The 14,644-nt window shown below is 37.2% G+C and overlaps 1 protein-coding gene across 13 annotated transcripts in view; it reads left to right on the top strand.

Annotated features, from left to right (window-relative positions):
- The window catches only part of ERBIN (erbb2 interacting protein), a 123,859-nt gene that overhangs the window by 63,995 nt on the left and 45,220 nt on the right, over positions 1-14,644 (top strand). For all 13 annotated transcript variants that reach the window (XM_063319549.1, XM_063319548.1, XM_063319543.1 and 10 more), the window contains 2 exons: positions 7,506-7,584; positions 8,359-8,448. In XM_063319549.1, the coding sequence (XP_063175619.1) occupies positions 7,506-7,584; positions 8,359-8,448 (169 nt within the window). The remainder of the gene's footprint in view (positions 1-7,505; positions 7,585-8,358; positions 8,449-14,644) is intronic.

Here is a 14,644-nt window from a genome sequence, read left to right as displayed (position 1 = left end):
AATACTAAACTCAACTCAGACTTCTAATACATTCAAAGTTATAAAAAAGTAGTTTACATATTAATGCCGCTCCTTTTTCCTCATGTGGACGCTTATTCCACAAAAGAGCCTTTTGCCTTAATTGTGAATAATATTTTATTACTACATAAATGTATGTATTTAAGTACCCACCTCATAACAAAATGAGCACCAAATATATTGCCAATACTATATTTTGTACATCTAGTTATATTATAATAGTTATCACAACCAATAAGAATACATTTTTCTTTAAAACTCATTAGAAAAGCTTAAAAATCTCCCTATGGAAGTATTCCCGGGGGGGGGGGGGGTGTGTTCCCTGTTTGTGGTTTGTTTTTTTTTTTTTTTTTTAATGAAAACACTGTTTAACTTGTTCCTGTCAGATTTGTAGCTTGACTGACACTTTTGCATTAATCATTACATGGACTGTACAAATGTTATCTATTTTCCCTTACAAACCCCCTCCAAACAGTCTTCCAAATAAAGATTCAACTTCCATTTTTCATGGTGTAAGCTCAAGAAAGGAGCCACCAGGATAGTCGTAGCTTACAACCCTGCAAGTGACCATTATTAAAGGAAGGACAAATAGGAATGGAAACTTTAAAACTTTCAGAGTGTGTAGAGTTGGAGAAAAGGACTTTGTAGAGTGGATGGAGAGAGGCCAGTCTGCTTCCTAAGCTATAAGTAGACACTTGTCAAGCAAAGTCACTTTAAATAAAGATCAGGAAATCCATTGGAGTTCATTTTTGGAATTTTTAAACATTTTGTAAGACTTTTAGATTAGTGATTTCCTTGATAAAAAGCCAAGTTTTTCTGTGAAGGGAACTTTTCTGTGTTATCAAGAATGAGAGAGTAGAGAATGAAAAGCTATATAAATGTATTAAAATTGGTGTTTTACTAAATCCGTAACAAGTTTAATGATGATAGGATAAATCTGTGACAGATCTATTTTTTTGAGTTTTGCTTCTTGAGAAAGGTAGGTTTCTTCCACAAGTCTCCAAGCTTATATGTTATTGCCTTTAGTAACAGACAGACAGAAAGCCAAGGCTTCTGTAATGCTCATACTGCAAGGAAAACCAAGCTGCAAGGAATTTTATAGTTCCAATACTCTGAGGGTGCAAGAGGAGTAACTGGTGTGAGATATAGCAGGTTTCAAAAGCTTTGGGATATATGTTTGCAGAACTACATGAACTATATTTGCAAGAGTTGCTCCTTTCTCTTGAAATAATTGATTATTTTTTTTTAGGATAAGTTTTCACTAAATGAGCCGGAGGCTCTTGCGGTGCTTGGCAATGACTAGTATACCGAGTATCGCCTTGTGCACAGGTACACCACACAGCAACCACACAGAGGACAACCTTTGGCAAGCTGCTATTCCAGCTCTGAGCAGGAAGGTGTTACTGCTGCCCTACAGCCTGGTCAGGCATCTCATGGAAACCTGAGATGCTGATTCGTCTGCAACCAGCTGTGGCAAGGGATCCTCTAAGAATTTTGAAAAGAGGAATGAACATTCAAAAGGAAGGATGGATAGGTCATTGTGCAGTGAATTGACTGGGCTCTAACACACTGCTTATTTTGAATAATAAAAAGTGCTACTTTTAATTCAGCAGGTTTGCAGAAATCCCACCTTAAAGCAAATTATATAAACATATAATACAAACTGTGACTGATACTTTTGTTTAAGATTTCAGTGTAAAATTGCAGCTTTTGCAAACAGGTTTTATGTAACCTTTGGGAGAGTTGTGGCATGTATTCTTGAGCTCTGAAAATATTTTGATTGACCTACTTGATCCATATTATCTGGAAGGACAGTTGTACCAGAGGCCTGAGTGGAAGAACAAACAGAAGCTGCTCTTTTTATGGGGAGCTGCTTTCAGGCAGGTCCTAATAGCTGCTTGCCCAGAAGGTTGGGACAAGGATGAATAGATTAGCTGAGGGAAGAATGTACAAATTAAGGTTGCTTTCATATTCATGCAGACTGAGCCTATCTGTTTGCCTCTGTGTCCTCTATATTTATAAGTGTGCAGAGTGGGATGGGCAAACAGGGGGCTGTAGTTTCTCTTATTTTGTAGCAAGAGAGCTTTTTGATGTGCCTGTTACTTGAAGAGATTTTTTTTTTTCCTCACATTGCCCACAAACTGAGATATCTAGCTGTAAACTCTTTTCCTTGGGGACGTCACCCATATGGTTTCCACAGGTCTCATATTTGTGATTTCTTTGTGCTTTTTAAGAGTTGAACCAATATATTATTATTTTTTTGAAAGCCTGTTTAAAATGTTTCTATGTGAGAAGAGGTGGAACTTTGTTTGGAGGCACTGCCACTGCTGTATAGCAGTAATGGTTTCAGGCATAACTAGTTTTAGCATTTGATTGAGAACAAAAATATGACTACATGACTGGAGTATGAACAGCAGAGCAAGTCCCCATCTGCAGTAGGGCTGAAACAGTAGCGCACTGCGGTGTCAGTTCTGGGATCCATTGCAGTGAAGGATTCTGCCAGCAGTGGATGTGACTTGCACAATTTTCTGTAAATCCAGAATTGTTAGTATTTGAGAGAAAAAGACTTTATCTGATAGAAAAAGTCATCCCAGTTTTCTCTCCTGCTCTGCAAGTTACTTTGTCCCTGGTGATAGGAAAGGATTGTGCTACGTAGGGGAGGAGATGAGTGTAACTCCAGATGGTGAGTGGGACCCCAATTATACTTAAAATTGCCTTAATCCAGTCTAAACAAAGAGAGGGACGTTTGTGCACGTTTGCTCTGACAAGCTGTGCCAAAAGAATCATTTCTCTCCAGGGAGTTACAGATCAGGCAAAATTCTGTATTTCAGCCATGTTATGTGATCCAGAACTGAGGTTGATTACCTTCAGATTTGTGACCGTTGACCTGAAATCCCTATATGACCTTTTTGGTTTGCCCCTAGGGCATGTGCTGCAGCTGGTCTGGGATCATGATTAAACACAGCTTAGGCTGGTTAGCTGGTGAGTTTTTGACAAGTAGAGTTCTGAATGATGAATGCTTTCTGCTTCTGGCTTAGTCTAGACAAGAATTTTAGATTCTTCTTCCTTACCTTACCTTACTGCCAGATTTTCCTTAGCAATCTTATAGTCCCACCCCCACCCTCTTTTTTTTTTTTTTTTTTTTTTTTTAGTGTTGGTTTTGGTAGAAACTGGCCAGTGAGTTTAATAGTGCCTGAACTTTGGAAAAACAGGGAGGAAGGAACAGGCAAGTAAATATTGAAAGCTATTATGTAAATCTCACTTCTGTAGGAAACTGCACTACAAAAAGAACTTTGCTCTCAACTTGGTTTGGATCTGGCGGTTAGAATTAAAGATTACCAGCAAATCGTATTTTCTCCTGTTGTGCTCTGCAAATGGTCATAGTCCACAAGTTTGATGGTTTGGTTGTTGTTGGGGTTTTGGGGGGGGGTGGGTTTGTTTTGGTTTGGTTTTTTTTAAAAAACAATAAGTGTGATCAGTAAATTAGCTACAGTACTGAAATGGGCTTGGCGTAGTGGTTGTTACCATGTGAAGTAGGAAACAGCAGGTTGAAGAACTTGTCCATATGATGGTTTTCAAGGAAGGTGGGATAGGGCAGCAACAGACTGGATAATGCCCAAGTAATCTGTTCCTCTGTCTTCTGCAATCCTTGAGTATCAGTGTATAAAGGAAGCAGTAAAAAAAAAAAAAAAAAACAAAAAAAAAAAACAAAAAAAAAAAACAGAAAGAAAAATGGGATTTAGAAAGGAATGTGGATCTCAATTTGTAGTGCTCATTTGATGAGATGCTCATGAAGGTTGGGGGTGGCTATCAAGTGGATTAATTAGCACAGTGTTACAAAAGGAGTGTGGAAAAATGTGGTCACGGAGACCCTTGAGATTTGCTGAGCTTCCTTAACAGGGAAGAAGATTCAGGACGCTATGGACAGATGGAAAGCAGAGAGAGAAAGAAGGAACAGATCCTCTTAGAAAGTGCTCTTTACAGCTGTTCATTCTTCTTTCATCTCTTTTTCCAATGTCTCTCTGCCTTCTTACTTACTCTTCTTTCTTATTTGCTCTTTAAATTTACGTTCTTGGTGGGAGAACTAAAAGAATACTAATCCAACAGTAACTGTGTATGTTTCTAGCATGCAGGAGGAGTATAGCTGAGGAAGAGTGAGCATCTGAAGGTTGTTGTATAGCCAGTTAGTAAATTGCAACTTCGTATGAAATTAGGAGACTGGTCCTCTCTACCATGTTTTTTCTCTTCTGAATGTGTACTACAACTAGCATTAGGTGTATTTCATGCTGTCATTCCTAATTTACTGCTCTTTTGAATGATGGCTGCCATTTATCTATACTGAAGTGTTGAGTGATGTTGGTAAAGACATGTATCTTAACAATCCTGGCTCTAAGAAGAAGCAAAATTAAATTCATGGGCTCCGTCATTGTTAGCTTTTTCATATCAGTTGAATTTCTGTTGTTAATTTGTTGTTAAAACTGTTGCTGCCTCTTGCCCAAGGCATAGTCAAACAAGAGACTACTGCGGAGTCCTCCGATTATGTACAAAAGCATGCTGATTTAACATGTCTGTATTTGGATAACTAATATTTTATTTGGCTGTTCTTTTGAGAGTAAGTTTACATTGACATTCTCTCTAGCAGATGTGCTGTGTGTTTTCTTTTCTGGGTAGTTATCACAGATCTAAGTCTTCTGTGCTTCAGTGAATTCTTGACACAGGCAATGGAAACTCATATTAATGTTAAAAACATGAGGTTTAATATTAACGTGTTGGACCAGAGCAATTTTTCATCCAAGGACTAAGCCAAGGCCAGTAGCGTGACCATCTTTCAGAAAAACTAAGTTTAGAGAATCTCTCATTGTGATGCAAACAGCAAAACTAATGGCACAGAGTAAGTATGAAACACAACTCTGCCTCCATGGAAGAGCTTAGCAGTGGTTTACTGTGGTTATTGTAGATGCTTATTTTAAGAAGGTGAAGTTATATCGTCGCCAAAAAAGAGGTCTTGATATACTTTTTAGACAATAGAAGACCACTTCATACAAATCATCCATAACTTAATCTCTGCAGACCTCTTCATGCTAGATTTTTGTTCATCGGCCATGGCTTAGGATACTGTGTGGTGTTAGATGCTTTTCATCTGTATGTTTGGATATTCTTGTTTGGTGAAAGAGGCTTCTTGCTGCTGGAATTAAGATGATGTATGGTTAAATTTCTTGGAAGTGTGTTTGTCTTAATACAAACATTATATGACAGCAATAGATAACGTACATTTCTAGTTTATATACAGTAGTTTTCTAATATGTCTTTAAACCTGTCTTTGGACTTGACAGTATCACTGCTGCTTTCCAGAAATGAAGCTTCATTACATTTTAAGTATTACCTTTTAGTTTTGATTTTGAACTGTGAGCGTGATAAAGTGAATCGAATTGGTGTCCTGTGTCATTGTCTTCTGTTTTGATTCCACTCACAGCCCCAGTAAACTTCACGACTGAAGCCGTATGTATAAAGCCATATTTTTATTTACACGTGTGTGCATATACATGAATGCACATGGTAGTAAACCATAAGTGGTCAGAAATCCTGGCCTATATCACAGTTGATGATTCAATTATTCCTGGTCCCCTCTGCTTCTGTAATCTATTGTTCTTGAGTTCAACAAGCTATTTCCCAAAATGATCCGTGATACTTAGAGATATTTAAACACCTGGATTAAATGTGTGGCTTAGTGTGCTTTTCTTGCCTTTCACCTCTCACTAGCAGAGTACAGCACCTGGTATGAGTCAAAAGTAGTAGTTTCAGCCATTTAGTATGACAAATATGTTCCTCTCAAGAAAGACCTAAAAGTCTACTTTGACAGAAACGGTGTTTCTACTTCAGTTGAATTTACAGACAAGTCAGCATGGTGACTTTGTGCACAACATCACCAACTGACTTAATGTGAAAGTATGTATTTTGTGACTACTCTTCTTGTCAAGTGGTATTGCCATCTCTTTAAGTCCTAATATACCAGGTCAATCTTGTTACTACAGAAAGAACCAAACTCTAAGCTAGCATCAGAAATTGTGTCATTTCTTGTGTAAGTAAAAACGTTACTTAGCAGTTGATGCTTCGACCCGTTTTTTTCTGCTTTGGTTTTCTCAGAAGAGATACATGGAGAGACATAACCAAGTCCCGTCTGCCAGTCTCCATGAGAAGACACACTGCCCTTGTCTTTCTCTCTGCAGCCACACTGTAAGAGAGTTAATGTTGCTTGGAGCAGCATGACATTTCACACTCTCACTAGCCTAAAAGCAAGTATCTGCAGAGTACAATTCTTTCTTAATGATCTCATTCCCTGGGTTCAGATTGCCCTATCCATGCACCTGATAAAGGACTATAGAAGCAGACATAATGGTATGCATTAATTGAAAGACAAAGAGCTAAGATTTCTGTTACCTGAAAAAACCCAATTGTTTTAAAATAACTTTATTTTCCTAGTGAATGGGTTTTTCTTGAAAAGTTAGTGTATTCTTAATCCAAGTGGAAGGATTGCAGTATGAATGGTTGTTATAATACTTAACGACAAGTTTATTTAAAATAAAAACGCCTGTCCCAGGATGTAAGAACGTTGCAAAAGCAACTGCAGTTGTGATAACCATGATTTTATTTGGTTTTATGGTATAGTAAAGATTGAGGTGAAAGTCTTGTGCAGTAGAATGATTCGGTACTCATTTCCTACTGATGTGGTGGATACCTGCCTTTTGTTTTCAAGGCCTGTTTTGGCAGTTTCTGACAAGTACAAATTTGGCAGATACATGTGTCGCAAATTCACTCTGGTGTTTCTGGAGATATCTTTGGAAAAGAGGTTCCTTATTTTTTAGTTTTCAGACGTAAGTGTGTCTGCAGTGTTTCTGTTCTTTACAAATAATCTGAAGCTAACAGTACGCATATGTCACATTTGGAGATACCTGTTCAGAACTATGAATGCTGTGAACATACTTCAGGGTTTGAAGACTTACCATTTCACCTGGATGTCATACAAGCCCTGCAGTTGACAAACAGATCCTGTTGGAAACTTTGTTCTACCATGTGTATGAATGCCTTTAAAAAAAATTAAAAAATACTGGGTTTGAGGGTCTGATCTTAAGTACAGTACAAAGTACAAGTACTTCATTATTTGGTAATGAGCAGTGTGAATCGTAAGTGTACTGTGTCTATAATGTTGCTTGGTGATCTGCCTGCTAAGCTGCAATATGAAATGCTTTAGATGTTAAAATAGATAGATAAAATAGATAGATAAAATGCTTTTACTAAAAGAATTGATACTGTGTAAAAGTGTTTCTCCAATGAAAACTGTATCTAAAATAAAATATCAGAGAACCAGTCCACTGTTTGCTAAATGAATTAATGTTTTTATAGCTCGCACTTTTATGTGCATCACTTTGTGCCTGTGATGGAGTTTAATAATTTAAGGCTGTTTCCCTACCTCTTCCTGTATCTTGCAGGCATACAGGAGTTTCCAGAAAATATAAAAAATTGTAAAGTCTTGACAGTTGTTGAGGCCAGCGTAAATCCTATTTCAAAGTAAGTTTGTCTTTTTTTTTTTAAATGTTTTATATTTTGCACACACACTGCTGAGTCTCAGACTTGCTTCAGAAGTGTGCCAACCCTTGGAGGCAAGGAGCAGAGTTACCTGAGACTTACCTTCATTAACCTCATTGCACTGTGATACATTATAGTTATGTCATTAAAGTATTTTGCCCAAGTTAATAGGATATGTGGACAATCCTGCATTATACCATGTGGCTTTCTCAGCTTTTTTATGTTCATCACTTCTCTGTGAAGGTAGAGAAATAGGCAGAGAGCTTGCTTTCTTAATAATTAATTTTACTCTAAAACCCGTATCACTGTTTTTCATACTTAGCTTATATGAGTAGATTTCCCTGTCACCTTCTATAGTTACAAAATTAATTTGCCAGAAGTAGTACTGCTGGAGATACAAACTTTGTGCAGCATAACTCTTCAGGGGAAAAAAAGATGTTGCATAGATTTTAATTTACCTTACTGTCTCTAATGAATGCCTCCTCCATGTTAGGTGTCAGGAGATCACAAATACGTAGCAAGACAACATTTGTTGTTTCTAGTTTTTATTGCCTGTAGATATTGTCCTCAATGCTTAATTTGGAACTAATCTTACAGAGAACAAGTATATAATGTAATTTTGTAGAAATTCTGGTACCGCTTTAATGTTATCAATATGTAGGACTTTAATACTATACAGTTGTTTAAGACAAGATGACTTAATGCCCTGAATATAATTGAAACAAAGGCACTATATTATATTTTATTTCTGTGTAGGCTTCCAGATGGATTTTCGCAACTGTTAAACCTAACGCAGCTGTACCTGAATGATGCTTTTCTTGAGTTTTTGCCAGCCAATTTTGGGAGGTAAGCTGAATTTGAAACTTGGTATCTACATTGAGTTTTAAACTTATGTAGAGCGTTTTCTGCTGCTTCTCAAGTGAAGTGTGACCTGAAGGAGGGGAAAAAGTTTACGTTACCAATCCATTTATGCCACATATTAGTCATGGAAGAAGAAACTGAATCTTTATCACCATTTTTTAATTGGGCATTTGAAGGACAGACAGAATGCTTATAAAGAGCCAAGAAATAAAACTTATTTACGTATTTGCTTCTTTTACAACACAAGTCTGGGAGACTAGTATTTCTTGCAGTACTGTTTATTGTTTAGTTATTGGAGTGAAGCAGATAATGACATCTGTAATTCCACGTGTCCTCTCCTGGATGCACACATTACTTCATGCATATCTATAATTTTCAAGTTCCTCGTTGTCAGGAATCTTTCAGAAAGACTTCGCATATTTAAAGTGTGCTGACTAAGAAAAATTGTTCCATGTAATAGCTTAAATATGAGAAAATACTAAACCCCTACCTCTTGAAAATGGATTAAGCCTTGTGAGCAAAAGTGAAAGCATAATATTGTGAAAAAGAGGAGTCCTAGGTGAGCACAGTTCATCCTTTTCTCCTTATGATGCCGATTTAGCCAATTTCTGCTTTCCCCGCTCCCCCTCAGCCTTATTTTATGCTCTCTTTCCTAGATTGTCGGTCTCCTACCCCATCCCATGTCCAGCAAGCCCCTTTCAGGAAATACGGCTATTAGTTAACCGGGCATATTGCTGTGTGAAAGCAGTTGCCTTAGGCTGTGTGGTTATAGTTGGGTCAGCACAGTTTACAAGAGATTAGAAAAGCCCCCAAATCAAGTGCTGCAGAAGTCTCGCAGATCAGGAGATGTACAATGAAAGATGAGAACAGGTGCAGTCCATTAGTGACCATTAGTTTATCAGTCATTCGTGATCAGAGTTGTTGGCCTATTCTTCTCTGGCCAGTTATTAGTCATTCCCTGATGAACAATTAAAAGCACTAGATCTGTTACATGCTTAGCTGACAAAAAAGCTGCTTATGATACAGGAGCATTAGTTATCGTGATTGTTTCTAGTACACAAAGCTTATGTTTCAAAAGCCTTCATTAAGGTTGAAGAAATACCTGGAAGATGCATAGTCTTTATCTTTGGCATTTTAATGATTGCCTATACATTTTTCTGTTATGTTTTTTAATAGCCTAACCAAATGGCAAAATTTTCTTAGTAAAAAACAGACACTACAGATGAAATTGAAGACTTTAGGTTGACACAATTGGTCTTATAAGTAGTTAATCTTAGACATGGTTTAAAAAAGCCTCATTATAACTTTTTCTTCATCACTGTCCGCTTTTATAATGCTTAATGGTTAGGGAAATGGTGAAGTCACTAATTACTAACAGCTTAAGAATAAATCAGTTACTGAAGGCATCTTGGAAGTCAATTCTCCAGTGTAGTATTTCTCTTAATAGCTACGAAGAATTCAGCCTTGGTTTTTAAAATATAAATAGTGACTTCCAGTATCCTAGCTTGTAGCTAGGAGAATGAAACTGAAATTAATACTTTTCTCAATAGCTGTTTTTAAATGAATTCAAAGTATTTATGTAAGTTTAGCAGCTAATAATGGCATTGGACAGAATAAATACTATTCTACAGGAAGATAATGTTTAGATCAAATAAATTAGAAAACAATGAATTGGTAAAATGTCATTTCAAACTAAGGTTCAGATCCCTTTGACATTGAGTACATCTGTTCAGACTGCTCTGCAACTCCACAACTTTACAACTGGGAATAAACACTTGCTAGTGCAAACTGGCTTTTAGCTTGTACCTCAGAATATGGAAATACTTTTCCAAAAAGCACACAAACAAAAAACTCCGGTTGAAGCTTTTGGGATATTTAGAGACTTGTTGGTTAGTCCCTTAAAGAACAAGCCTTCAGTTTCTTCCAATTTGGGGCATTAATTGTTCTGTATATGGCCTTATAGCTATTACTTTTCATTACATAGGAACACATGAGTTCTGTTGCTTGCTCTTGCTGGCAACTATAGGCAGTAATGCCTCTTAAAAACTAAGCCAACACCGTATTATAGCTAGCAAGGTACTTATGCCCCGCAGTTCAAGTTAGAAACCTGGTTTCCCACATCAATTTCTCTCTGACTGTTCATACTCATTTGTTCCACAGTTTAATTGCTGTCATCTCTCATGAGTGTTGTCCCCCATTCTCTCACCTGCTGTTTTTGTAGTGTTCTCATATCCCTCTTTTAGTTTGTTAGACTAAACAAAATTCTGTTTTGCTCTGGTATGGCAGGTTTTCCTTTGTGCCTGATTGTATTAATATATCTTGGAACAAGTTTCAGTTTGAATTCTTCCTCTTCTTTTTGACAGAGGATGATGACATATATAGCTATATTTAGCATTCAAATTGAGATCTCTTCATGGCTTGTACAATGTCATGATTATCTTCTTGTTTCTCTTGGAAACGTCTGTGGTTATGCTCTAGTGTTCCACTAGGCCTTTTAGCAGCTGCCTAGTGTCATTTCCCACGTGATCGACTAATGCATCGGACAGCTCAGTTAGAAATGGCTGATGACTCTACAAGGCAATCATGAGTACTTGACTTGGTGCTATGACATCTTGTCCCTTTTCTATTTTTTTTCAGTCCTTAAGGTTATACGTGTTTTTTCGCCTACAGTGTCCTATTAATTCACTGTATTTAGTGGCATCAGCCAACTAAACATTTTTCCTGTCCTCTAAGATTGCTGTAAAAAAAGTATTGAACAGGATGGTCCCAAAATAAGTCTTTGAGCACCTCTGTCGGTAGCATTCAGCCTGATGCTTCAGAAAGAAAACTTGTGTAAGCAAGCAAGCTACTACTTCTAGTATATCCATGCAGTGTTTTATTACATTTATCCCTATGCTTTATTCTTGCCTTCAAAATTGATGCTAAAGGTTTGCATACTATTGAGGTCAAGGTTATTCTTCCCTACAAACACCACACACACCTTCCCCCCTACCCCGGCCCTTCTTTATGAGCATTACATACTTGCTGTCCTTTAGTGATCTTGGACTGCTCCAGCCAGTTAGACTTATTAAAAATCACCAGACTTTTGATTAAATATGCCGGTTTCTTTGGAATTCTGAGGTGATAAAGCAGTTTGGGTTTTTTTTCCTCCACTCCCAAATTCTAATTTAAATACGTTAATATTGGCATGGATACCAGAGCTAACCTTTGTACCAGTGCACAGAAATCTCAGAATTGCTTATGCTTAGCTAAGAAAACCGTATCTGTTGTATCTAAATACATCATGTAAACTTACATTTAACTACACAAATACATAAGCAGAGCATTCTGAACTTGAAGCTCACTGCATGCTATTTGTTAGACAGGGCTTTAAAAGGGAAATGTTTTTTACTGATGGGTGTTTAAGATAAGCAAGGAGTTTATCTTCACTGTTATGCTAAAAACTCTTGAGAATGTTGTCTGTAATGGGATATTGCACCCACAGACTTTTTATTGTGATGTTGCAATGAATTTACTTTTAATCTTTTCTCTCAACAATTGGCCAGTAGTATTTGCAGTAGTAGATATCTTTAGTAGTACCTACTTTGGGAAAATTTTTTTATGTAAATGTACAGTGATAATCAAATTGGGAAGTTAGTTTAGTTACATGTATGCAATTTGGCTGAAATTTTTGCAAATGCAACCTGCTACCTGCTATAGGGTACATATATTTCAGTCCTCTTGCCTTTAAAAAAAATAAAAATAAATCTGCATTAGCAAACCTGCAAAGGAGGTGAAAAATAAAGAACATCTCTCTATGAAATTACTTTCCATGGAATGACTGCTGTTGAACAGCGAGTTTCTAAGTATACCTGCCATATATTTCTTTTACATATTTTTTACAGTTTGTTTAGTTAAAGAAATCACATTTAGGAAGAATATTGATCTTATCCTGGCAAGGTGTTCATGTAGATTTTGTTTTATTTAAAAGTTGAGATACATTTTGAAAGCTGGCTGAGTTGGTTACATTAAAAATGCTGCAATAATAATTGTGTTGAGGCCATTAGACCAGGTATGCTTAAAGTTGAGTAATACTTACAACTTTGTGTTTAGGTGATGTGTAAATATTTCTGTGGTTATGGGTTTTTACAGTTGAGAAATGAAATCTTTCCATATAAGTATGACAAATCTTTGTGATAGAATAGCACAGGAAATACGTATTCTGCCACTACAACTTCTGTTTTTCCTTTAGCATAGGTGGACTAGTTCTCTGTCTATATTTCTCTTCCAAATTAAACCCCAGTTTTTCAGTTCCATTACGGCAATTCAGATGCTTAGCATGGGTGTTTACACCGGCAATTTAAAGGGCAGCTAGGCTGAGTGTCTGATGTATATTATTATATTAAACTTGAATTAACCCTGCCAGTCATAATCGAAGAAGTGACAACTGCTTCAGTCCAACATTTCTCATCAATTACGGCAAGAAAATTGCTCGTTTAGATGCAGCTGTATCTACCAACCAGGAGAGGTTGGAAGTGTTTCCCTAGTAGCCGCTGTGTAGCTCTATACATAAGAAATTCGATATTTGTATCTCCAGTTTCTTAGGATTAGCTGAAGAAAGAGTAGAACGTGAAACAAGCTTACGAAGTTACGAACCTTTCTATCACCAAAGGCAGCCTTGAAGTTCACAGAATTAGCTTATTATAAGTGTAGTACAGTCAGTTCTGACTAAAGTCAACGATGTGTCAGCGTGCGTGTATGTAGTTTAGTATATGAATGGGGCTTTGCTTCTGCTGCTTTCCACCGAGAAATTTGATGGCATGTGCTTGTTGTGAAGAGAAACTACAAACTGCGTAGCTATTTTCCCTGTCACCAAAGGAAAACACCAACTGGAGCCTATTGCAGTGTTCCGTTGTTCTTGGGTTTAGAAGTCCAAGCTCAAAATGACCGTTCAAATCTGAGGGTGCTTAACCAAACAAGCTCTGTTTTGTCACAAATTGGTATCTTAGGATGTAAGTAGGGTAAGAAGGCTAGGAAGTCCTTTCCAATTATGTCTGAGATTGACAGCGGTGATATTACCATGAACTGGACTTTTATTAGGGTATTCTTTCATCACTGTTAGAGTGTTGGTTTTTCTTTGAGAAGTTGGGAGGAGGAGGTTCCCCTCCAGCAGTTTCTACCAGATGGCAAGTACTGCTTGCAGTGCAGGGCTGTGTCGACCTCTGCTCTGTTTCAAGGTGACTGTTATATTCTTAGGCTATTCGTAGGCGCAGCAGATTGCTACTTTCAAATGCATCCAAAAATGAGCAAATGTCTAGAGGAAAAATAAATACTGTTTTCAGCTTTCTATTTTTACTTTAAGTATAGTTCTTACTACTTAATCAAAATTAAAGTTTTTGTCTCTGTCCTTACAATATGCTCAGTTAAGCACATTCAGGAAAGACTGGTCTGTTCACTAAGCTCCTTTTTGAGTCAGGGAGCTTAATGCCCTATTTGGTGTTGTAAGAGGGCTGTTAGTGGGTCACATGTAGAACTCTTGTCTTTACAATACTGCCTGTATTTAAATCAAACTTAGTTTCTGCATTTCATTTAACAAAGAGACAGTCTTGTCACTCTTGTCCTGATGCAAAAAATTCCCCTGTGGATGGTACATTGCTTGAGTGTCAAGACTGCTTTAAACTTATCTTGGCCAAGCAGTTGAGTTTGGGATTTAGAGGTTATTTATCTTGCAACCAAGGATTTACTGAAAGGAAGGTCAAACTGCCTTCTAACAGAAATATCAAAATGGATTAAGAAGCTGAGTAGAACGAGAATATGGAAGAAATCCAAGATGAATTTAAAGGTTGTTTTTACCATGTGGAAGACCACAGGTATTCCTCTGATGAGGCGTGTTAGTTGAATGGGTTTGATACATTGCCAGTATTAGAAATTCAACATCTTAACTTGTGCAGACTGATCCTACCTTTCGTCTGTTACTTCCTGCGTACTTCTGTGTATGATGGTAACACATACCCATAGTGTGTTACCCATAACACACACACCATAGTGAATCCAATTAAGTGCTTTAAAATCTTTGGGATGAAGGAAAACAAATGTGTTCAAACAAGTGCAGAAGAGCAGGCAAGATCTAGTTTATTTGTTGCTTCACCAAAATCAACCCCCGTGAATAAATTAATTTTAAATAATGTGCAGATGTATGCAC

This window comes from Chroicocephalus ridibundus, chromosome Z (assembly GCF_963924245.1).
Source record: "Chroicocephalus ridibundus chromosome Z, bChrRid1.1, whole genome shotgun sequence".
In the NCBI taxonomy this organism is placed as follows: Eukaryota; Metazoa; Chordata; class Aves; order Charadriiformes; family Laridae; genus Chroicocephalus; species Chroicocephalus ridibundus.
Note: the sequence above shows the minus strand (reverse complement) of the source record. Positions and strands in the feature narration are given on the sequence as shown.